General features: G+C 34.3%; 1 protein-coding gene across 1 annotated transcript in view; it reads left to right on the forward strand.

Moving 5' to 3' along the window:
• Positions 1-6,332: 6,332 nt before the first annotated feature.
• The window catches only part of drd (drop dead), a 28,212-nt gene continuing 8,094 nt past the window's right edge, over positions 6,333-26,450 (forward strand). Inside the window, exons 1-3 of the mRNA XM_028320112.1 lie at positions 6,333-6,644; positions 19,058-19,269; positions 26,074-26,267. Of these exons, the coding sequence (XP_028175913.1) occupies positions 6,359-6,644; positions 19,058-19,269; positions 26,074-26,267 (692 nt within the window). The 5' untranslated portion in view covers positions 6,333-6,358. The remainder of the gene's footprint in view (positions 6,645-19,057; positions 19,270-26,073; positions 26,268-26,450) is intronic.

Genomic DNA, 26,450 nt, shown 5'->3' on the forward strand with positions numbered 1-26,450 from the left:
TGTCCGTCTGTCTGTCTGTCAAGATCCTTTATCTCAAGAACGCGTGGACGTATCAAGCTGAAATTCACATGAAATACTCAGGTCTATTGTCCCTTTAAGCTGTGAAAATATCAAACTTCTAAGCCAAGCCAATCAAAAGATACAGCCGATTATGTCGACATTTTCAACAAATTTTCGACACTCGCAAAGGAATCAAAACCTACAGGATACTTCCCGTAAACTCAGAATCTTGAAATTTAGCATGAAGCATTGTCATATAATGCTAATATAGGAAAAATTGCGAAAATCACATTTTTTTAGTTATATAATATAATAAAAATATTTTAATAAAACGAAACTTACTACCTTATTTCTCACGAACAAATAAAGGTATCAAATTGAAATTTATACAAAATACCTAGGTCTATTGTCCCTTTAAGCAGTGAAAAAATCAAACTTCTAAGTTAACGCGATCAAAAGATACAGCAGTTTATACCGATACCTTAGACGAATTTCCGTCACACGCTAGGGAATCAAAACCTACAAGGTACTTCCCGTGAACTCAGTATCTTGAAATTCGGCACGAAGCAACGTTATATAGTACAGATAAAGGAAAAATTGCGAAAATGATAAATTTGAAGATACATAAAATATTTTTTTAATAATTATAAACTTACTACCTACCCTTTTTCACATGAACGCGTAGAGATATTAAAGTTGAAATTCATATCAAACACTTCTTAAATCTAATTGCCTCTAAACTGTGAAAAATTCTAAATCAACGCAAAAATTCAAAACGCTGAGGTAGGTACTCGTACCTACCTATAATCATACCGCATATTTTGAAATTCGCCACTACTCGCAAGGGAATCAAAACTTAAAGAATACTTCCCGCTGACATTGAATCTTGAATTTTGGTATGAAAAAAAGCTTGTAACAATAGCTTAAGGTAACCTAACAGAAAAATCCGAAACCTTTTAAAATTTTTAGGCACAGTAACTAGTTAAACCAAAACAAAGACCAACACAATCGTCATTCAATCTAAATATTATGGTGATTAAAATGTGTCCCCTCTCTGTAAGTTCCAAAATAAGATAATATTAAAACTAAAAAAAAAAAGATGTGCATTACGCATTACCATGCAATTGGTTTGAACGATATCTAGTAAGTAATTTGATTTCATACGTCATAAATTGTAAACCGCTACGTTTGTACGACGGAACCCTCGGTGTGCGAGTTCGACTCGCACTTGGCCGGTTTTTTTATCAGAATTTGTACTACTTAGTGTCATCTTAGTGCAATATTTTTTTAAATAAAGTCTTATTTATTTATGTATCAAAAAACCTCATTCTCCTCTTAGTTCTGCATATCATGTGGTCGCGTCTTTACATCATCCTATCTAATAGGTAGTGGAATTGATTGAAATCCAACCTATTAATAAATTATCAACTAGAACATCCGCATTGTATTTGAGAAGGGACGCAATAAACTTTTATAACAAAGCAACACCTGCGCATACTAATATCATTTCACATACAATTTTTGAAGCCCGTTTCGCCGAATAGCATAATTCACAATTTGCATTTCCAGTTTAACTAGCCCAGGCCTTTTCAAATTTCCTCCTTATACCAGGGTTTCTCAAACTATGGGTGGTATGGTACGATGATGGTTCGTATGATGGAACCGTTCGTATGAACATTGAGTGGGCCCTGCCTATAGAACGACACACCACCCTACCGATCCGAGTCCTTTATTAAGGTATATTGGTAACGGTTCAACTTCCTATAGATGGGTCCTGAGTTTGGGAACTTGTATTAGATGAGTCGTAGCTTGTATTAGATGAGTGAACTTTGGGAACCACTGCCTTATAAAATCCGTTTAGATTTTTGATATTTATCATTTTTAGCAGTTGTGTTTGATTTATTATTGAATCTTGCCCAGGTGGTTCAAGTTTAAAGTCCGTTGGCTATTATAAATAGGGGATTCGACTTCCTGTTCAAGGTGATTCATCAAAAATGATTTAATACCTATCTAAAGGTCATCAAAATAAATATCTAAAGGTCCATAGATCAAGTTTATGGGATAAGAGAGATAGATTTGAAAAAAATCAAGGATAGATTTAAAATTATATGTAGAGCAAGCTAATAATTTCTGACACGCTATCCTACGGCTAACTGCCATATTTTTGAACGAACTGTAATAAAATTAAATATGAATGCATTTACAAATTTCATTACAAACCAATCAAACTAATTGAATTACTCATCGAATTCTGGATTCATTGTATTGTTCTTCTAAGTAATATACCTACTATTCTCTATTTCAATTAAACGAGCATTATTCGATAGGATGATCCAATCTATATTTACACCTATAAAATTTTTAAAACATTAAACAAACAGATTTAATTATGTATAATATTAATAGATTTATTATTTTACTAGCTTTCCGCCCGCGGCTTCGCCCGCGTGGAATTTTGTCTGTCACGGAAAAACTTTATCGCGCGCGTCCCTGTTTCAAAAACCGGGATAAAAACTATCCTATGTCCTTTCCCGGGACTCAAACTATCTCTATTCCTTTCACCCAAATCGATTCAGTGGTTTAGGCGTGAAAGAGAGACAGACAGACACACAGACAGAGTTACTTTCGCATTTATAATCTTAGTATAGATTCAAGTCAATCAATTACTATCACCATATCGCCCACACACGACGGTTTTTGTCTTCCGCAACAAACATAAATATAGCCCTTGGAGTACCTACGTATTTTGCACAATAACATAATTCCGGATTAACAGATTCTGGTTTAATCTGTAGTTAATGATTAACAATGCAGTGTACTTAATAGCCTAAGTTTTTTTCAAATGAATTCCGTCCACTGCTGGACAAAGGCCTCCACCACGAATTTCCAAAACAACCGGTACAGCGCTGCCTGTATCCAGGTGCTTCCCGCGACCTTCATTAAATCGCTGGTCCACCTAGTGGGAAACCTGCCTACACACCTACCTACCAGATATGATTGCGGTCAAATACCTGCCTTGTTACACATAAAAAAAACATTGTTTTCCCTGTGGTCGCAACTTTTCTGCAATCAGTTCATCAACCTAAACTACACGAGTACTTACATAGGCCAAAAGTGTAGCGCCGGAAGTCTTAACATGCTTGCCATATTTAAGTAGGCAACCTACGACGACAGCCGAGTTCAGTGCCTTTAAGTCTAGCATTAGTCATTTAGTATTTTGCCTAGCAAGTACATCGACGTGTTTACGTGACCGAAAGTTCGTAGGTGTGTCCTAACGTACAATCTAAACTTGACCGCAGAGCGCGGTGACACAACTTGACTCAAGCCGTGGTTTTGAAGGCCAAGCTTATTTGCTATTCATTTACATCTGCTGAAGATTATTTATCCACGATTTTTCAGCGATTGAAGTTATTTATACAAAATGCTAATGGACGACGCCTAATTTTTAAAATCAAAAATGAGATTTTTTTTATGCAAAACAAGGCAGGTATTTGACCACAATCGCACTTGATGTTAAGTGGGATGCAGTCTAGGATGGTACATATCTGCCCTGTAAGTGCCTATTCACTCTCGCCTTGAAAAGGCCCGGATTATAGTCTTCGGGAAAGACAGCAGCAGGAATCATAGAAGAACTACTTCATTGTTTAGGTTTCTTTGACGCCCAAGCTGTGCTTTCTGACTGAACAGGAGTTGTAGTAGTTTTCTGTGGTAAATACTTTGGAACCCAATATTCCAACCCTAATATAGACTTGTAAGCTAACATTTCGTTTCAGCCGAATGACGTTCACTGCTGGACAAAGGGCTCCCCCAAGAATTTCCTCAAAGACCGGTCCTGCGCCGCCCGCATCCAGGCAAGCTAGCATACTGATAAAAGCAACAAAAATAATAAACTAATGAATTTCTCTATAATTCCTCACAAGCTGCGTATCATCTTCTAATGCTTTTCTTATGACTATTAAATGCACAATTTATTAGAACAATTAAGTGCCTCAGAGTAGCCGTGATCGTTATTTCAAGGCACGAGACTAGTAACTTTTGGAACGTGTTCCGGAGCCGTTAAATATCGTTTAGTTTTAATGCACTGCGTTCCGCCACGACCGGTCCGGTATCGCACGCGACATATTAGTAGGATCTATACCGAAATACTATCTAGATTTGTTGTTTTCTAGCACGTATTAACCTTTTTCTGACACTTTTTTGCATGAAGTTTAGTCTTATGCAAGGGTAAGACGCAGCATAGACTATCTAACAATAGAAAATCGAAACAATACAGCCAGATTGATTCATGTTATCAATGTCCTTCTAAACTGGAAACCATTAACTATCTACAGTGCTTAAGTATATTATTTTCTATTCATATGTATCGAATCGCACCGTGGTATCAAATCCAAAACCTGCGGTTTGAGCGAAAATAGCCAAGAGAGTCAAGATTTCTAGTCTAGTACGCCTTAAAACAAACAATATCAAAAATTTATATTTGTAATTGAATCGCAAATTGATGACTGATTTTCATAATCGGAAACCATGCTTTCTCTTCAAATATTTTTGTTAATTTTAACAAAAACATGTTTCCTGTGTAATTAATCTCTTTTGCATATTATTATAGTAACGCGTCCATGGTGTGGACTTTAAACTATTTATTTATAGCTAACTAGTTGCTCACCGCGGCTTCACCCATCACTATAGTCGTGTCGTCATTGTTATTGAAATTATAACGTCATCATCGTGCGTCACAAGTTTAAAACAAGTTACTTAATAAAATACGCTTTATTCCTACATTTTAATGACACGATTTTATTAAATATTTCAACCTTTCAATATTTTTTCATCCCCTATTTCACCCCTTCTATTTTGACAAACCAAGTTTTACAAGGTCTCTCTAAAATTATCTCTGTCTACTCTAATAAAATAGTTGCCAACAATAAAAAATGCTTTTGTATTTATTTGGGTACACAGATGATGTTACATACTTAATTTAATGATATACTTATTTAAAATATCTGCTTGACTGACTGAGAAAAAGTTAAATGTTATGTTAAAATATGTTATACTAACGCCAAATCTCACATAGGTACCTTCTTAAACACTTTTTGCACATTCGAATTTAAAGTCCAACAATTGTATTAGTCGCAAATACGGAAGAGGATTTTAATTCCTTTACAATTACCTACTATTGTTATTTTGCCACATGAACCCAATTTACCTTAAAATAAACTAAAATAGTTGTAAAAAAAACTAGTAGAACTACCTGTTTTAAGTCCTTCAAGTTCTATTGTTGAATCATAAACCTTAACCTTTCTGGATGTCATGCCTTCCTGTTTAACTTACTTAAAAAGGAAGAGATTTAAGTTAGTTAATTAAAGTTTGTTACCGCAGAACTCGGTCAATTATTGAACCAATTTAAAAATATTTTCGATTTTTAAGTTTTTTATTTAATATGGTAAGATCCCGAGTCGATGCCATTTATGTTATCAATATTGGGTCAGTAATTCAGTTTTAAATCCAAATTCCTGAAAAAAAATTATTATCAACCATGTAAAGGAAATTGTGGATATTGGTCAATAGAATAGCCTCAACGAACTGTCTATAAGCTACTAAAATCAAGATATAAATAAATAAATTTCAATAAAAAAGACTGGAACAAAGTGCACTAAAACGTAAAATAAACAAACTACTAATTTGAACTTAATATATTTTTGAAGTCAGTTTTCTAATTTTAAACAAAAATATGTGCAGACATTGACCTGCTAGTTGAAATGTCAATTAATCGCACTAATCGATGATTGCTCAATTCACCAAAACTGAACAAAGCATCGCATTTGCATGTTTTTTACAAAAATAAACACGCAGATCAATTTCCCAATTACTATTGTTTCAGTGTCAGTGGCAGGCTAGTTTAAATGACTCAAGTATAATCCGCGCCAAAATAAACTGGTATGTTTTGTAACAAATGTATAAACTCGAATAATATTGATATTATTGCAAAGTGAAGTGACAACTTTTTTGTCCTAAAAGATATAAAATAGCTGAAAAATACACCCAGATAAACTAGAATAGCGGGTTTTGCTTTTCAAAAACATTTTAGAGTGACGTTTATTTAAAGCTCTTTGGAGTCGGTCTCAATTGTTTTTGAATATTTTTTTATCTTAATGCATTTACAAAATTTCTCCTTTGCCTCTGGTATAAAGAAGACCTCCTACAGAGATCTGCTTGACGATCATGATGCATTAAGAAAATTAGTTGACTTGAATGATCAGAAGTTACCAACATAAAAATTGCCAGCCTCCATTGGCGCGAACTATCCTCGCGCTGCGATATACGCCTGCGCGTACGCACTCCCAACATTGCCACCCGAGCAATGGCGTCGCGCGCCTGCCTGCTGCTCGCCCTCGCCGCCGTCGCCGGCGCCCGCGACTGTATCGAACTCACGTTCCCCGACAAAACCATCACCGACTCCATCATCAACAGCACCATCATCAAAGTAAAAAGCCAAAACAGTGAACTGCCCAAAGTAAACGTGGTGCGGCTATGGGACGAGTTCCCGAAACTCGTCGTCCCGAGGAACGGGACGAGCGAGCAGTGCCGACGGGAGAGCCAGCAATTCCTGGATAGCCTGGACAACCTGGAGCTATGGGCGCTGAAAAGTAATTGCATATTTTTAATTTCCATTTAAATTAATTTATTAATTACGCAAGGTAAGTCGACACATGGATCAGTTCTTTCCATACCCTTATTTGGGCTTTTCCAGTTCACTCTCATTAAAACGCATATATTAATAAATACTTAACTATCAATCATTTAATTCATTATAATATTTATTATAATACATAAGTAATAAATGATTAAGCTATGACTGTATCAAATGAAAAAATAATCTTGAAGTAACAATATTTATGGTAACGTTCATAAACAATATTCTAGGGTTTTTACCATTTAGATGTTTCATGAAAATATTCAAATATTTATAGAAGAATACCTAGAACTTTCAACGCTACCCCAAACAAGTAATTAAAAATTCACTATGTGTTTTAATTAATACAATAATATTTTAATTTAAGATAGTTTTTAGGTATGCATGCATGCAAGTTTTAAGTTTTCATGTGTTTTATAAACAAAGGTAGACGTAAAATATTTTGCATGTGCGGGTAAACCACAGTTTAAACTATTAAATTGTGTGTAATGTTTGGATTCTGTTACGATTAGGTAAACGATTAAGTAGGTAGTTTTACAGTTTAAGAAGCTTTCAGACGCTGAAGGCCTAGATTCCCTCCACCAATTTCTCATGGTAATCAAACGCATTGCAATGTGCCAGAAATTCTTTTTAATCTATCCATAGCTGAAACATATTTTAACAATGTATCAAAACATTTCAAAAACTTAATACTTAAATTATAGCCCATTAATATCTGAAATAAATGAAATAATGTAAGTACCTACCTACCTTTCAAACGGTGATAGACTTTTTTAATAAAGCGCAATAGTTCCAAAGATAAATAAGCGAAGTAGCTAAATTCTCACTGTCATAATAAACAATTAGGCCCAGAACAGACGGTGAAACGCAACTGCAACTGCTAGTTACTTTTGAGTTGCATCTAAGTTTCTGCCATAGCGTCCGTTGAGAGACCACACATGACGCGACCAGTTTGAAACTTTCAGTTTCAGTTTCATTCATGAGAATCATCAGTTTCGTTGCAGTTGCGTTTCACCGTCTGTTCTGGGCCTAACACTGTGACATGGCATGTCAAAAGCCAGGCCCTCCCTGAAAAAAAACCCTAGATACGCCAATGATGATCCATACCACAAAATGGTTTAGCCCACATTTTTGATCTGTGTGACATTACGCCTATTAGTTAGGTACCGTATGTTGAATTTGCCTTTTGAAGATTCACTAGTGATAATAAATGTGATAAATAAGCCGAGGTGACAAAACATTATTATGTATGTTATATGCAAACATACGTAAGATAGTTTGTATGTGACACCCAAAATAGCTAAATGGTTCGCAAGCGCATCGTCTTTGTTACAATTGGAATAAGGTGACGTTACCAACTTTTTGGCCACTTTGGGTGTCACGAACTACGAGTATTTGACGCTGGCTATACGACAGTACATCAAGCTAAAATTGGGGACATTTCAGTTAGTTTTATTAAGTGATTTAACAAAAAAATAGTTTATATGCCGTCGACTGTACAGCATGTACCCTCAAAAATAAAACCTCGCTTTAAGGAAATTTAAACGTCTAAGTCAGTGTTTCCCAAACTATGGGTATGTTTGTATGCGCAATGGGTCGCGAGCGAACATTGAGTAGGCCCTGCCTGTCGACACACCACCCTACCGATCCAACCTCTGGGCAGCGGGCGAAATGTCCTTTAGGTGGGTCCCGAGTTTGGGAACTTGTATTAGATGAGTCGTAGCCCAGACAACTTTGGGAACCACTGGTCTAAGTAATTAAACGTAAAATGTGTAGTTCTAGCTGAAACCCAGAAGTTTGTCAAAAGTCGAGTGCTTTTAGGAACATTAGGCGCGTATTATAACCGGTCAAGTAGGTAAGTATCTGAACTTATGAAAAGCTGGAATATTGATTTTGACAAATCCCAAATTTGGATGATCCCAAGTTCCTATTTTATTTTTTATCACATTCCACCAGGTGAGTGCTAGGCCAATCTTCCTCGTTGTGGAAAAAAAAAAGCCTTTCATCTTGGGCCCAAAAATCTTTTATTTTATAAATTCCCGTTAATTTGCAGAATATGGGTCATAGGTATGTCTTTCAGCGTAATGAGGGTTATAAAGCGGAGGGTAGAAACCCAATTTTGTGGGGTGCGAAATAAATTAAGGGTCACTTGATATTTTTTTCTGGCTTGAAAAACTGGCTCTTCCTTTGTACTCTAATATTTAGAATAAATTATTTTTTTAAAAATGGTTTGATGAAATTGCGTCTTCTTCCTAGGATTAATTTAGCTATTACGATGTTATAATTAGACGACTATTTTAAATAAAAATGGTTAAGATTAGAATGTGGTAACCATTAAATAAATTATAACAAAACTTGAATCACGTTGTTTACTCAACCTAATACGTATTAACGCTCGTATTCACAAACATTACTATGAAGTCTCACAGTGCGCGTGGACGCACAGCGTGACATATGAACCAATCACAGAGCTCTATTCAACGCTGTGCGTTCGATTTGCTGCTTCACTTAAGCAAGCATCGTTTGTGAATACGGGCATAAGCCTCCATCAATGTAAGTTTGTCAAAAGTAAATCACATTTTATTTATTTATTACTAAACGTAAACACTTTAACACCCTACTTTCATGTAGGTACTATTACTATTATCCATTCATATCATACTATTAATATTATTACTCGCAACGTGGTTTGCTAATTACACAATTTTTAAAACAGCTTGCTACGCAGATTCGCTTCGATTGTCGGTCGATGACACCGGTTATTAATTTGTCACCTAATCTACCTATTAATTATATTATTATTATAATTAACCAATTGAACAACGGAGAAGACTGTCTTAGGTAGGTATACCACAAATAAAGCTCGAAAGTTTGGATGGAGAACTTGGAAATTTTTAGTTTTTGTATGAAGAAAAGTGTTTCAGAACAGTTTTTTGTTCGTAGATATACTGTTTTTTTCGAGATATATAACTAACACCTTGTTGTCTCAGTATAAACTTTAAAAACAATGCAATTTTAAAAATAAATATTTTTACATTTTGCTATTTTCTAAACTCTGATCAGTTCCGTGGAATTATACATACATACATTATAATTAGTCACGCTAAGAATATTATCACTGCGTTAAATTAATAACACAAAATCTCAATAACATAATACTCATACTATCGTAAATGATAAATTACGTACCTTTAGCCCTTCGGGTTCGTACACTTCCCCGGTCCACCTGACCGTGTAAATAGGTCAAGGTACCATAACACCCTTGCAAGGATTTCGTTAATAAACAGGTACAACAAATAAGTTTCATATTATCTTCTATTGTATAAAAATGAATCGCAAAATGTATTGGTAAGCGCATATCTCCATAACACCTGGACCAATTTTACCAATTCTTTTTTTGAATATTAGTTGAAGTCCAAAGATGGTTTTACGGCGAGAAAAAATCTAATAATTTCCGGGAAATCCCTAAAAACAGCCCTTTTTTCACGCGGGTGACACCGCGGGTGGAAAGTTAGTTTAAAATAAAATAGTTTTATATTCTGTAAAGAATGGACATAAGAGTGGGTACTTTCAATGTAGAGCGAAGTTAATTACTTGTTCTTCTTTAAACATAAAGAAAACTGAATATATTATTTTAAGAAACTTCACTTTTCAATCGTTTGTCGATCTTGTGGGCTGTTACTACTATTCTATTGAATTAAGGTTACAAAGCTTGAATACAAAAACAAGTCGGTGTTGATTTTTCTACAAGTCCATTACAAAAGGGTAACTGAATTTCAACATCGTAATTTGAAACATTTTGAGAAGTTCGGTTTCCAATAAATTGGGAAACTTTATAATAATTTCATAAAACAATAACGGTAAAGGTATTTTTATAAAAACTAAAAAGTCTCTAGTTCATAAGGAGCCCTTATTGTTTTTCCAAACGTCTTTTAAACATAAAGGAAGCTGTGAAATGTTGTGGTTATTAATGTGAGTATTGTCACACCACGTATACTCAGTACCCACTTATTAAAAATGTCGGTCAAAGTTGTATTTTTCGATTTTTACGTGTCGAATTTGATCTCATTGAACATCTTTCGTGGAAAGCATTGGGGGAGGCCTATGTACAGCAGTTGACGTCCTATGGCTGAAATGATGATGATGATGAACACCTTTGTGTTTATAACTTTTATAAGTCGCGGTTTTATTATGCACATGACTAAAAGTGATTACGGCTTAACCTTAACCTTAACCGTAGCAAAAGCTGTTTGTTTAAGCTTTAATCAGTTTATTTTGTAATCGAATAAATGTTTCGATTCTGTATTTTTATTGTTACAACTCCAAAAGCGCATTAAAACAAAACAACGCCTACTTAATGTCAAAATAAGGTATTATTTCATCCGACGTTAATTAATTAATGTTCCTATTAATGAACATTGGTATTAACACGAGGATACAGTCAGACACATGAATCAGATTTAATAACTTACGTGCCCTTTTGCAGAATGAAAGTCAAAGGGATAATGTCCTTGATTTTCAAGTTTGTTTCTATATTTTTCTGTAAATTTATGAAAAATATAGCATAATATTTTGCCTCAATAAGTCAACCCTTATTTCAATTAAGATTATGATAAGGTAACTAAATAATAAGCAACGTTATAAGTTGATCTATGAACACTTTTAATAATGTTTTATTACAAAGTTAATTTTGTAATTAATTAACTCGTTAATTCATTCATAAACATGTCATATCCTGTTACTAATTATTATAATATGAAAGATTAAAATTCCACGAAAGTCTGGGAATGGTTCTTAGAAAACTACTACCAATTCTACGGACTACGGCACATCAAGCTACGAGTATGTACACAGTGGCATTTTACGTTTTGTACTTATTACTATTTCCAAAAAACATGTACAGTCTGATGTGCTATCGACTGTACATCGCCGAAACCCGAGTGACCCGCTTGCGCGAAGGGCAGCAGTTATGACACGACTGCGCGCGCGCCTTGACCGACCCACACGCGAGACGGGACCCACCCCGTTATGGGACACGGTTAACATGGTTTCAGAACTTAAATAACATTTATTAATTAATATTTTCCTGGCTGAATTTGACATGGGATATTAATCTCAATACTACTTATTCATCTAATTTATGTATGAGTATGGACTTGATTAAAGAAAATCTTTCCAGGAATTAAGGATAATAAAAGGTAAATGATGCGAGTATGATTATTAAACTCAAAAGCAGGAAATGACACCAAACTAAATAATATTAAATAGCCCATTTTCTTGATATTTTTGGCTATCCTGAAGTATTCAGAAATTAAGCAGATCATCTTGACACACCAGGATAATAATAACCACATTTTTTAAAGTCGATTCATTACCATGAAATCAATTAAATCAATTTATTTACTCACAACACGACTACGAGTACCTGTTAAATTAATTTCTTTATCAGTCGAAGTTTATGATCAATACATCGAAAATTGTAAAGTCAGTGGTATTCCTGGCATTGGCATATCGAAAAAACTCGATTCAGCTAAATGTAATGTCATTAAACTTTTGGACTGATTCATTAAAACATGCAGTTTTCATTGAACTCGCTGAAAGTGTCAAGTAAGATAAAACGTATTTTTTATATTTGCTCAACAAGTTCACATGTTTTTCTCATATTACTTATTTACTAGCGGCCGCCCGTGACTTCGTACGCGTGGTTCCGGTTTTACCCCTTTAGGGGTGGAGTTTCGTGAAATCCTTTCTTAGCGGATGCCTACGTCATAACATCTACCTGCATGCCAAATTTCAGCCCGATCCGTCCAGTGGTTTGGGCTGTGCGTTGATAGATCACTATGTCAGTTAGTCACCTTTGAGTTAATACATAGGTATATTTAGATTGAAAGAAATGGATGGAAAACTGGGATGTACACTTAGGTAAAATTAACTTCATGAAGCACTGAGCATTTCATTTATGAGCTCGATATTGCGAAAATTATATCTTTTCTTATCACATACGAGTAGGATTCCATTATGTGTCATAAGAAATAGAACATTATATAATGGACACTTATGTAAAAGAGCACCTACCATTAATATCAAGTGATCTATTTAGAATACTTGATCAGATACAATTTTACAGTTACGATAAAATTTACGAGAGCCTGCTTTCGGTGACTGAAAAACTAAGTGACAGAACTTGCTCAAATTATTTCAGAAACGAGAACGAAACGAGTAGGTAGGTACATACGTAGCTTACACTGAAAAAAAATTTTGGTTACTGCTTACACAACAAAAGTGACCAATATCCCTTATCAAAACTGCCCTCGTATTGTTGTTTTTTATTGTTTGGGGACAAACGGACAAAAATGCAGAAATTTTAAAAATGAATAAAAATACAAATTCAAATGCGTCGATCATATTTATAGACTACGGAAGACGCTACGTTTTGTATTGTTTGAAACAGTATTTATAATTAACTTAGCCTTTGATCATTCTATTTTATTTAAAATAACCTGATAATGTTTCTAAAAGCCTTTGATCATTCTATTTTATTTAAAATAACCTGATAATGTTTCTAAACATGTTTTGGTGACTTTAGTAAAATTTAGCAGATATGTTTATGCAAAATTGTTGTTTTTGCGTGTCTTCCTGCTTGTGCAGAAGGACGTCAGCATTGCAACGACGGCAACCGCCTAGATCGCGATTGGAAAATCGTTTCCGCCTTTCCAAAACTCCTGTAAGGGCGTTTTTAGTGTTACGTGAATTTATTCACGCACACAGGTTTGGCGCATCAACTGCAATCCTCTTTTTCATGTAATGTACTAAACGTTACATATCACATCGTGACGTTTATATCGCAATGTGTGAATCACTTTCGACATTTTGATCTATTTTCATCATCATCAGACACAGCCATCGTAAGAAGCTAGAATCGTTTACATCCAGCTGCTTCATACTGTGAAAATGACCTCTAAGTTTGGTTTAGGTCTACCGCTGGGTCCTCCAATGTGGTCACCACTCGAGAACCTTTCTTACCTAACGATTTTATTCCTGCGATCGGAAGCATTATAATGACCTGCTAACACTTGAATTTGACAATCCAAGTTCAAGTGTTAAACATTGGTTTAAGAAGGTATGTTTTCAGCTGATATTTACAGGATCTTATCTTACCATAAGTCATAATCCCCAAAATGAAAGCTCCATTCTAGTGCACTTAGTAATTTAGAATTTACTTTTATCATGTGAGACACGTGTCCATTACATTTTAAAACTTTATAAAAGTAGTTTAAACTTTTCATCTATTACTGAATAAATTTTAAGACCGTCTCATATGTCATAAAAAGTAGCGATATTAGATTACATCACGTGTCATTGACTCGCACGTTGCGGACAAAATGCTAATCCAGTCCTTTGCGGTACACGGACCGCTTTCTGCGTACAAAGCAACTTTTGAGGTAAAACCAAACAAAATATGTCGTCAAGGAACCGTTTCAGACGAAGATTCCTTGAGGCGTTTTTCCTAACACTCATTCTTTGTGAATTTTCCAGAGAGTCAACGACTCGCGTTTCTCGGGTGTGTTATAAATATGTTTCAGTACAATCGTCAGTCGCATTCTTTCAATTCCATCTTGCTTTGAATTTTTCAGCAAGTAAAATCAATAAATATGTTCTCATCGTGTTTGTGTGTAAAAGAAATCAATTTTCTTATGTGAACACTGTACTTTAACGTTTAAAGATTATGTTTTGTTTCACAAAGTTTCGTTAAGTTTTTAAGTAAGTACCTAAATAATTCATGTAGATAACTTTATTGTTATTATTCCCGTGTTCAATAGCCAGACTCGTTGGCTGCTTTTTTTTAAACTATTAACTCTATAAAAACAATATTACTCATCACTCGACAACCGAATAATATTGGGAAGTACCAACTCATTATATTTTAATTATATGAAATGGTACCTGCAGTCCAAAGTTGTCATTCCGGCCGCGTCGCGGCGCGATTCTAATCACGTCAATGTCAGCGCATGGTGCACTTCGAATGCGCAAACGCATTTGTTATTCGGTAGGATTCGGTTAGAAACAATCACGGCCTTGAACTTTTGAATAGATAGAAAACACCAGGTCAAAATCAAAGTCAATTTCTTTATTCGAATGGACTATTAATTAGTGCTTACAAATCGTCAAATATTTCAAGAAAATAAAATTTTAAAAACTTTGTTTTGGTCTGGAGCCTTTACATGTCTCATACTCATTTTGCCCTACCAACGCAATACAAACATACATATTTATTTATTTATTTATTTATTTTAATTACACAGGTTTATACCTTATTACGTAATTAAATAGTTAGGTAACAACAAACATATAACATATATCTCTTCCATTGAATGGGGCACCTCTTACATTGAATGGGGCAATTTTGAAACGTGTATCTCAGTTCAAGTACCTTGGGCACATAGTCACAGAGGATTTAAAGGATGACAAAGACATAGAGAGAGAGCGTAGGGCATTGGCGATTCGTGGCGGGGTGCTGACCCACAGATTCGCTCGTTGTACTGCGCAGGTAAAACTAACCCTATTTAAAGCCTACTGCCAAAGTTTCTACACGAGTGGTCTGTGGACCAGTTTTACGCAGCGGTCCCTTGGTGCCCTACGAGTCCAATATAATAACATTTTCAGGGCTCTATTTCGACTACCTCGGTACTGTAGTGCCTCGGGCATGTTCGCGGATGCTCATATTGACGATTTTCACTCAATTATGCGCAAAACAACTGCGTCTGTGTTACAAAGACTGAGGACAAGTGGGAATGGAATCCTGAAAATGATTGCTGAGAGGCTGGACTCAGCCGTCTATGGTCGCTTTGTTGACTTACACATTAGGCATGTGAAGCTATACAGCGTCCATAGATAAAGAGTCAATATACAGAACCCATGATGTACGACTAACATATTTCTAAGAACATTGTTACTAACTCTACTAATATAGTCTCTAAGTTCAAATTGTTACTAACCAAACTATGGACTGCTTTTGTCTGATAATAAATGATTTTTATTTTTATTTTTTATTATTATTTTATTTATATGTTCATGCACACAAATATTTGTACTGTGCAGGAATCGAACTCGCGAACTCTGATCCGTTACGAACCACTACACCAAACGGCTGACTGATAATGTTTCTAAATTATAAGTATTAATGATTTAAATTCAGTCTAAACTTAGTAGATTTGTTTATACAAAATAGTTGTTTTTTTGCGTGTCTTCCTGCTCTGTACAGAAGGACGTCAGCATTGTCACCACACCTACTAGATCACGACTGGAAACGCAAGACTTTCGGATTCAGTTACACTATCACGGCCTTGAACTTCCGAATTTGCATTTAAACGATTCACTTAATTTTATAATATGTGGATGATATAACTCGATAATAACTTTGATGGAAACCCGAAATTGCATAATTTTTGCATTAATTTAATTCAAAAATACATACATTTAAAAATGCATCATTTTAAGCACTCTGAATTCTAAATGCATAGTACCTACCTATAGTCTATCCAATATAGCTTGATTAGAATGACGGCTGTCAAACGAATGTGACTAGTGCTGTATATGTTTCGTACGGTTCACATAGATGTATCGATAAGTTTTCGAAAAAATTATATAAAAAATTGCACTAAATTTTTCTTCATATCTTTATTCATAAAAATGACAATTATGATTTAAATTTAAAGACAGTAAAATTTAAAATTCATGTCAAGGGTGTACAACCTAAGTCGTAGTCATTATCATCAGTGTTCTTCAGTGGTTTTTTCCTCTCGCTAGAGGGCGGTGGGCATCTCTTCTAGAGCAACGGTGCTATGAATACCCAAAAAATTACCGGTGATTGATTTCCGATGTTTGATTATTTAAGAATGAAATGTTTTTTGGTTTTTAATAGTGAACATTTAGAAAAACGTATAACTTGACTTAAATATGTTAAAAAATTAGAAAAAAAAATGTTAAATATGTTAAGAAATTAGTTTTAATTTAATATGACATTTGTCGATATGTCCCAACACTAACATTTTTGTAACTCGAGATAACCTTGTAGAGACGTCGTTAATACTCTAGCTTGATTTTTATAATTTCGAATTACTACTTATTGGTGTAATTTAACGCTGCATTAACACGAAATTAACATTTTTATTGGAAGCACTGTCGTCGAAAATATTGTTTGTAGGTCAGACGTGAATTATTTCTTGTCCGCCAATATTTAGCTCTCATTGATCGCTACTACAAAGTTATGTCGTTACTTTTGATGGCAGCTGTCATTCTAATCAAGCTATATTGAATAGACTATAATTACTCGTAATCTACATTAGTTTAAAATGACCGCGTCTTACTAGGAGTAAAATAAAAAAAACATGATCTTGAGTATGCATGCATTTTGAGGACTTAATTATGTACTCCGACTATACCTGGCCATTTTAAAAAGAACTAGAAAAATGACTTAAAAAATATTCCGAAATTAAAAATATTCCATTCAATAATTAAGTCATGGCCAGTTTCACAACTTTTTTATTTCCACAAGCCGTGTAAAGCCAACAACCGAAAAAAAAACTTTTTTATTGTTTACTTTTATTTTTTTCTTACTCGCCAGTGAGTTTCCCTAGCAGGAAATAAGTTTTTAAATAGTCCGCTAAAAATACGTTTTATTATATAAAGGGCATTGTTACAAGTTCATAAGACAACTTAAAGTCTCGCATGTACTTACGACTATGTGAATAATGGGAAAAGAATTTCCAATATCGTAAAGATATGTAAGTTACAAGGCTGGCTGTTGCGAAATTTGGCAAGTCCGAAGCATTCTGCGGTTAATTATTGGTATTTTGCGTACGTTTAACGGGCTAAAATACAATGTTTTGTTATGTTTTCACGTTAACCTATATTTCACACTACTCTTTTTACCGGTCAAAACTTATTTAGATCAAATCTGGCTATATATTTTATTTATTTATCTTTATAACATACAACCTTGTTTGATACATGCAGCTTAAAATTAACGCATGTTTTTTAAGTTTAGGAAACTTATTAGAAAATTATATTCCACCAGACAATCAGAGTAACTGACTTTGATTTTTTAAATTAAAACACCAACGGATGTTAAGTACCTACCTACCCTACATATTCACAAGTCCCCTTGTATCATGACTACAATAACAGATCTGGAAATATCCACGGTGGGGCTGTGCCATGAATATTAAGATACATCGAAAAACATACAGTAATGTCTCCCCGACTCGTCCGAAGACCGGTCTGTAGGCAACTGTGCGCATTCTCATTCGCTTTTGGTGATGCATTTACGTAATGCAGCATAATCTATCACCAAGTAGGCCTTGACTCCATAAAGTGACCATAAACTTGACCGCGATCGGCGAGCCAGCGAGTGATCCAAGTATGCAGTTTACATAAAATTTTAGTACGAATAATTAACTTTAAAAAAAAATAAAACCGACTTCAAATGCGTGAACACAAAAAAAAACTAAAAATTAAAAATATTGCGTATAAAAAAGTTCATCTCCAATTTTCCACCCTTGGGGATGAAATATTTTCTTCAAATTCGCATGAAACCACCCTTTTGATAATACCTATTCAACAAAAAAATAATCGTTCAAATTGATTTATAATCGGCGGAGATATTGCATATAAAAAAGTTCATCCCCAATTTTCCACCCTTGGGGGTTGTTTTTTCTATTATTAAATTTAAATGGGACCACCCTTGAGGTATTACCTATACGCCGAAAAAAGATTTGTTCAAATCGGTTCATAATTGGCGGAGTTATCGCGTAACAAACATAGAAAAAAAAAACATACGTGTCGAATTGAGAACCTCCTCCTTTTTTGAAGTCGGTTGAAAAAAAATGCACCCGGAATGCAAGTCAGTCCGTGACCCATTCACTTTAAAAAAATAAAGAGAACAAAATAGTTTTAATAGTTGTAACCTTCTTGGTACTGCACAAAAAAGTTTATAATATTACTCGTAGTTGTCCTGCTTTTAAAAAGTGAATGGGAGTAGCTGGTCAGTTATGATGATTAAGAAAAATAAAATACGCAATTATTTTTTTTGTTTTTCTTGTAGGAAGTTTTGCAATTTCAAAATAAAAGAAAAATGGCGTCAATGCCGCCAATTTTAACTAAAAACCGGGACTTCCTGGTAAAGCATCAGGTTCAGTAGTTAAATGTTTTATTTTCTAAAAGTACTCGTATCTTGGCGTCTTACTCGTAATGGGTGATGATGATCATTTATTGTATTTACATGATTTTGTATTGCAATAAATCATTTTGATGTTTTGACACTCATTTTAAAAAAAATAACTAATTTTATATTTGAATTTGTTCCAGTGTTCGACGCGACAGCCAAGCCTCCCTCTGGCGTGCTAAGCGGCAACGGCAACCAGTACGGCGACTTCGACGAATGCCTCAGCATAGATGGAGCGGTCAGGGGGAAGTACTGCCTCGCCTCGCTGCAGATCAGCTTCGATGGACACGATGGCTACAAGGAAATCGACAACCTGGTTCATAGCGGACATTACATTAGGAGCAACGTTACTGATGTGAGTGTTTTTTTATTTACGGTTTTTATGACCTAATTTCAGCTAATTTTAATCAGCCAGCTATACTTAAATCTGAAATGCAGTTAGATTTTTCTATTATTATTTTATTACAAATAAATGATAAAAATCTCATAAATAAGTATTGTCCTTGAGTTATGACAATACCAACAACTAAAATATGCTTTTTTCTCTCTCACGTGGAATACGCACCATGACCTTTTGCATGCTGCTCTAACTTTAACTAGGAGACTTAGGCTGGGTTGCACCATGTTGCTTTAACTTTGACAAACGTCAAAAATCTGTCAAACTCCATACAAAAAGCACCGGTTATCGTTATAGTTACGGTTAAAGTTATTTGGTGCAACTCAGCCTTAGTCAGTTCGAGATTTCGAGTCCCTCCATTCTGAAGCGGTCGACATTTTTCAATTTCAATTCTTATACGATTAGATAGGTAAATCTATTTCTGTAAAAAATGTAACTACAAAATTACGTACGACATTTTGGCAGTTCAAATGTCAAGTTAAAATATAGTTTTTAATTTGGCAGCCCAAAAGGTCGGTCCGATTTGCTCTGTTTTGGACAAAGAAAGGGTGAAGGTAACGTAGTTCAGTCACTGCTCTCGTTTGTTTTTCACCTTCAGATTTTTGTACACTCAGTTCAAGTATATAAACATAACACACAACATAAAGTGGTACTAAAAATTGTAATAATTTCGTAAAAATTCAGATGGCATTTTTGACTGAATTGGTCTTTATTTTTATGCCATATAAATAAAGTATGATTATTAATTCGATAAACGTGTGGCTGCATAATATTCATAGTGATTATAGATATGATAAGTGATTGACCTGTCATCTACAATCTAAAGGCATCACGCCAATTAGGCACCTAACAAAGCAGAGCTTATGGTATGTATACGACGATAAATGTAAACAACGACTAGTGTATTCAAACTCGTATGAACGTAATATCAATGATCTGGATGGAATTTTATTACCATCAAATCCTACTAATATTATATGTATATGCGAAAGTTTGGATGTCTGGATGTTTGTTACTCTTTCACGCAAAAACTACTGAACGGATTTTGATGAAACTTTACAGCATTATTGTTTATAACCCAGAATAACATATAGGCTGTAATTTATGACGATCTGTGAGAAACGAAATTTCACGCGGGTGAAGCGGCGGGCAAAAGCTAGTAAATCATAAAATAACTAACATTTTAATAATATATTTGAAGAACTATTCATCGATTTCAATGTAAGTCACACCAATACAATAATCCACTTGTCACACCAACTAGATATCTAAGTGGGTTTAAACGTAAACCTTAACATTTACCTTATCTGTAAGTACTAAGTGTCTATGACTCAGATTATACTCATACTCATCACACTAATTTGCCTATACCAAATTGAAACCCACTACGAAACGGCATGGGGCCATTACCAAGGACAAACAGAAAACTCGATGTCAATGTCAGTCTGTCATGTTTGTTTCCAAGATTGCCATTTTCTTACAGCGCGGAAAATAGGTACCTACTTAAAGAAAGTATCGCCCAAGTCGAAAACAATTATTTTACTTCAAAAAGCCTGCATTGAACGATTCACCCTGACCAATGACATTTTAACCCTTAGTATTGTGTCACACTAAAACATTATTTAAATTTGATTTCAAAAGAAAACGTATTGTCTTACAATTACCTACTTAACTGGTAATGACAAATGTATTACAATGCTAACAATTAGTGGGTATAGTGAATGTTTACAATGTCACTAATTTGTTTTCCTAATTAAAATATCATTAGCGTTTGTCTGTTGTTTTTGAAATGTTTTTAAGTAATATCGTGCGAAAATGTCTTCGTATTCTGAATTCAGAAAGAGAGGCCTTTTTTGGGAAGATTTGTCGTAATTTTCGTTTTACTTACTATATCCTATCTTTAGACTTCATCAGCAAAATGGTAAGTCCAAATGCAGATTAACGTCTTAAAAACTATATTATTTTCGCCAAGACACAAAAAAAATAAGGATGAATGAATAAAATAAAAAAAAAATAACGATGCTAGAGTAAAATTTTACCCTGTATTTTGAAACAACGATCTCGCTGTAAGAATTTGTAAGTGATGCGCCTAATCTTTACTCAAGAAAAGGAAGTCTATATTGGCCAAAACATTCAAATTATACTTATTCAAGTATGAATTAAATTTCGAAGGTCGTTTTATAATACTTTTAATTTTTAGTAAATGTATACCAAAACTGGTTTGATCCAAACGTAAACAGACTATTTCCGCGAAACCAACGATATCCGTATGGCGGGTTCCGTTTCGAAGGGAAAGGACCTAGGATAATTGCAGACACAGTCTGAATACTTACACATACCTACCTACTTTATATTGGTATCCTGAAACCTCATAGCACTCTCATACGGTCTCACTATAGTTTACACATAAGTGTGTTTACGTTCAAAAATTTGAAAATTTCTTCTAAAAGACAACACACCTAAATATTTATGCAACTGTATACAAAATGGTCTATCTCCAGACTTTAAAAAGTATCTAACTGTACCTAATTATAGTTATGTGTATTGTATTTGATAAATAACTACGAGTAGACTCTGTTTATGTCATTTTAAATTAAAAACATTAATCACACTTGTTCCATATTAATACTACTAATATTTCATTTTATGACATTCATGTACTTAATATCTACTGAAGCAAAAAAATAAATGATGGACCTTATAAATTAAATAATGAAATATATTTAAATTTTATTGCTGCAATTAAAAGTTCAAATACGTAAATAATAAGCTGACAAAAATACTAGTTCTTCTACACTACACTATTAGTAGCACCTCTATGTATTTTATGCCTACCAAACCTAAAAGTTAAAACAAACTAAAATACGTCATAATCCATATTCATATTAATTTTGTTATTAATATGCCACTAATAACTACATTGTGCTATTTATAGTTTGGGGTCATCCATAAAGTACGTCACACGTAAAGAGGGGGGGAGGGGGTCGACAAAGTGTGACATGGTGTGACAAGGGGTGGGAGGGGTCCTAAGTTTCGTGACATCACATTTCAATTGTTTCAAATATTTGATATAATGTTGATTTCATAAAAAAAGTACTTAATTTAAATGGAAATAAAACTAATTTCGGAACTGCTGTTAATTTAATAATTTTTCGATGTGAAATTGCAAAACATGTGACGTCATACTAGGGAGGGGGGTGTCTCAGAAATGTGACCATCTGTGACAAGGACGGAGGGGGGGGTAAAAAAATCATTAAATTCGTGTGACGTACTTTATGGATGGCCCCTTTGTTGTAAAACTATTTTAGTAACTACGACGTTGGACTAAGACAAAAAAATCGTAATATTTTATTGACCGTATAATTTGACCGGTTCCACTGCTAGTACTAGAGCCCTTCGTTCATTCATTCTATTTTAATTAGGTGTCGTTGACTGGACCTTTGAACTTGCGTGTTAAACCCTTTTTGAGACCTTCGATGACGAAATGAATTACATTTGAACCTTAAGGTAACCATATCTGAGAACATCTGTGATTTATCATATAATATGATATTCATACAAAATTAAACCACGCTTCAAAGTTGAAAAGCGGTAGAAAATCTTCCTGAAAAATTCAAGATTATTTTCAAAGTTTATAAATACCTATCTAATGCGACCTCATCCAATTTGTAAAAAGCGATATAAAACTAAGTAAAAATTTATTTACCTAAATGGCTGTATGCTTGCTGTGTTGATGTGCATTTAAGTTTGAAACAAATAAAAAAGCGCTAATAAACTAACAACCGTCAACCACAATACAGATTACAGACAGTTTGTAATTACAATAAAAATTGAACTCGTGTTTTCTTGTTTGGGATAGAGATCTAGAAGTTCACTGTTCAAACCGCCACAACCCGTCCCTTTTGGGTGTAACATAAAATACGAGTAGTCTAAACATATGACATCTTATCACACAAATAGAATATTAATTAATATATTTGTAACGTCAGTAACGTCACACAAGTAATAATGCGTCATCATTCCAATCAAAATCGCAAACGAATCTTCTAAGGCAACGCACATACTCGTAAATTCAAGGCCTGCCCTAACCCTGACGATTGTCATTCAAGCCACACCTCTAAACAATCAAAAACTACGATAGAAAACCATAATGGTTGATACTATGTTAATTCTGGATAAAGTTGAATTCAAATTATTGTAAATCAGGCAATGAAAAACCAATGTCTTTTCCGTTCTTTAGGATGGAACTATTTAACACATTATTGCGGACATTATTGGATTGCAAAAACGTTTTTTCATCTTATTTGGTAGGCAGGTAGAGTCAAACAAAAAACAAAACAACTATCAAAAAACACATTTAATTTCAACGCTGAAACAACAACAAAAGGTGAAAATTAATTTCAGCTTTTCAGAGGTTATTATTTTTCACAATGATGAAATTGTATTGATTTATCTGATTTTTTAACAATAAGTAGATCGATTTAACAATTAGTTAGCATTCCTGAATACGAGTACCTATCAATATCAATTTACCTAATTCCGTTTACTTTTACACATCTCATATGTTACGCATAATATGCTATCGATTGTTATTTTTATTTACATTTTTATTTTCAGCAAACATTACATGTTTATACCTCATAATTTGCCTTTTTGTGATAATATAAATATTGCAAACTGTACTTCCTGTACTGAATCGCGGAATGCAACTTGACAAAAACTTGTGCAATTACAATCAAAGGTGAACGAACCTTTTAATAATTACCTATACTATAATAGGTAGTATAAATCAGAGCAACATATTTTTTTACTACTTAATTTAAAATATATAGGTACTTAAACTATGAGCCAACGGAATCAAGAGGAAAACTTTTCTCAATCTCGGAATTGTTTTCGTCAACATTTAAAATGAACGAGTAACGAACGATGTAATATTTCCGTGATAGAAAAAACTAATTTTAAACTATTTTATCCAGATTTTGTAGAACTAAACAAAAACATCCATAAAATAGAAGCAAAAGATCGCGTAGCTCAAGCTTCATTATTATAACTTGCTGGATGCGCTAAAAATTGAATTTTCCAAAGTCGTTGTTTTACGCGATCGCTCGCAATCTGTCTGAAAACTTCTTTAATAATTCATGTTCAAGATTTTTACTGGAATTTGTTTAAAACCGCGTCAACTAAATAATAAATCATACCACAGACGTGACATAAAAATGTATGAACTTAATGCAATTTAAATAGCGAAGAAACGTTGTAAAAGTGACGTTTGCAAAATAAAATAAGTTAGGAATTCACAGAGATAACACATGACATCATACAATGGCTTAATACAAATTTTGATAAATTTTGCATTCGAAAAATAATAAATAATTCATATGAATTATAAAAACTAGCTTCTCAACCAGTTTGCAACATTGCGATGGTTTTGCTAGGAATTTTGCAAATGGAGTTAGCCGTCAGGAGCCCCAGGTGTTTAGACTCGAGAAACAGGTCCGACCTCTTCTTTGCTATAAATATTCCCTCGAAGCTCACCGAACAATTTTTCAAATTTCATTTTCTTTCTAGAATAATATTATGAAAATATTTTTGCTTTAAAATTTTAATACACCTAACTATTAATCAAATGCGGTCATTGACTGTTTACTACGTTGAATGTCTCTTTTAATTTTTAATATTGCTATTAATTTGTAAAAAAAAATAAGCCTATAAAGATATAATGCACATAAAGCCTCTTAATATCTTAATTGATGTGACAATAACAAACAAAGGGAAAGATAAAACCGGAAGGGCTGCCGGCACTACAAAGTAATTAAGTCATAAAATACCCAACAACACAATATCAAGTCATCTGGATCACACACACGCGTTCCCAAGGCCCGTAGTTAGTATGCCGAGTGGGGTACCGGCTCGTCTACTATGTCTTATTTGGTCTCTGAGCTGATTTTGAATCACAATTGTTGTTGCAACACAATGGCCCTTGACCAAGGCGGGCTGAAGACTCCGCCGTTCGCGAAAACACACAAAGAATTCTTTGCTACCAAAGCCCGCGATTCTTCAGGCAGACAATTGAATTCATAAACCAGATTTGACTTTGAATTCATTTGAACTTTACAATGGTAGGACGATGTTTTGTAAATATTCATTGCGTGTACGCTATTGTTTGTAAGCTTCCATAACATTGTTCTTTATATTTACATATCTACTGTTTTTATTTAGCGACATAATTCATACTTGCTTGCAAGTTTCTGCTTCCCCACATATAAAACAATGACAATTTACCTCAAACTCGATTAATTGCCGCCAAATAACGTCCAGTAGCTTTTCGAAAGCTCAATGTCACGACAAAACGCTACGTGCGTGTTGCACGTATTCACACTCCATTCCACTCGCGGCGAAAGCAACAGCCAAAATAGTAAACTAATACCTTTTTTCAGATATTTACACAACCCCAAACTATTCAGATCTATTACATATGAAAGTTAAACCACTTATTCAAGACTTTTGGAAGTGATGAACCGAAATGAACAACAACGATGTACCTAATATTAAATAAATAAATAAAAATAAAATTGAAATAAACTTTAAACGGTCATGACTTACTTGCATCTTTCTCTCATTTACGACCACAATTTAATGCAGTGACTAAATCACATCACTACTACCAATGCTTGTAGTGGCAATAAGCATTGAAAGATAACCACATAATTAATTTTCCACTGCAACATAATGATAACATGGTGATGTATTTCTTTGTCACAGATGGGACACCGCGTCCCAAGGTACTCCAGCCTTCTCTGGGGAGTGTGTATGCCCAGCTCTTGCAGCAGCTTTGACCTGGAGGAGGAACTGTCAGCTCGGCTCTCAGGGCTCGACATCTCCGTGAAGGTCCACCACACCATGTGCTCTGTCAAGAACTCCAAACGACCCTACTCTTTTGCCAAGGCTCTTTCTATGTAAGAAACAAAACTGTTTTAATTTAACTTTGTGTTTTTCTTAAATTTGCATGTAGGTATGTATGTGACACATCAGAATAATATTCAATGAAGTTGTCATATTACTAAAGATTACATCTTTAGTTCCATCTTTAAAATTATTGTTCCAAGTTGCTTTACCTAATAATGTATGCACTCGTACAT

Source organism: Ostrinia furnacalis, unplaced genomic scaffold (assembly GCF_004193835.3).
Source record: "Ostrinia furnacalis isolate ACB-3 unplaced genomic scaffold, ASM419383v2 OfSCF7348, whole genome shotgun sequence".
In the NCBI taxonomy this organism is placed as follows: domain Eukaryota; kingdom Metazoa; phylum Arthropoda; class Insecta; order Lepidoptera; family Crambidae; genus Ostrinia; species Ostrinia furnacalis.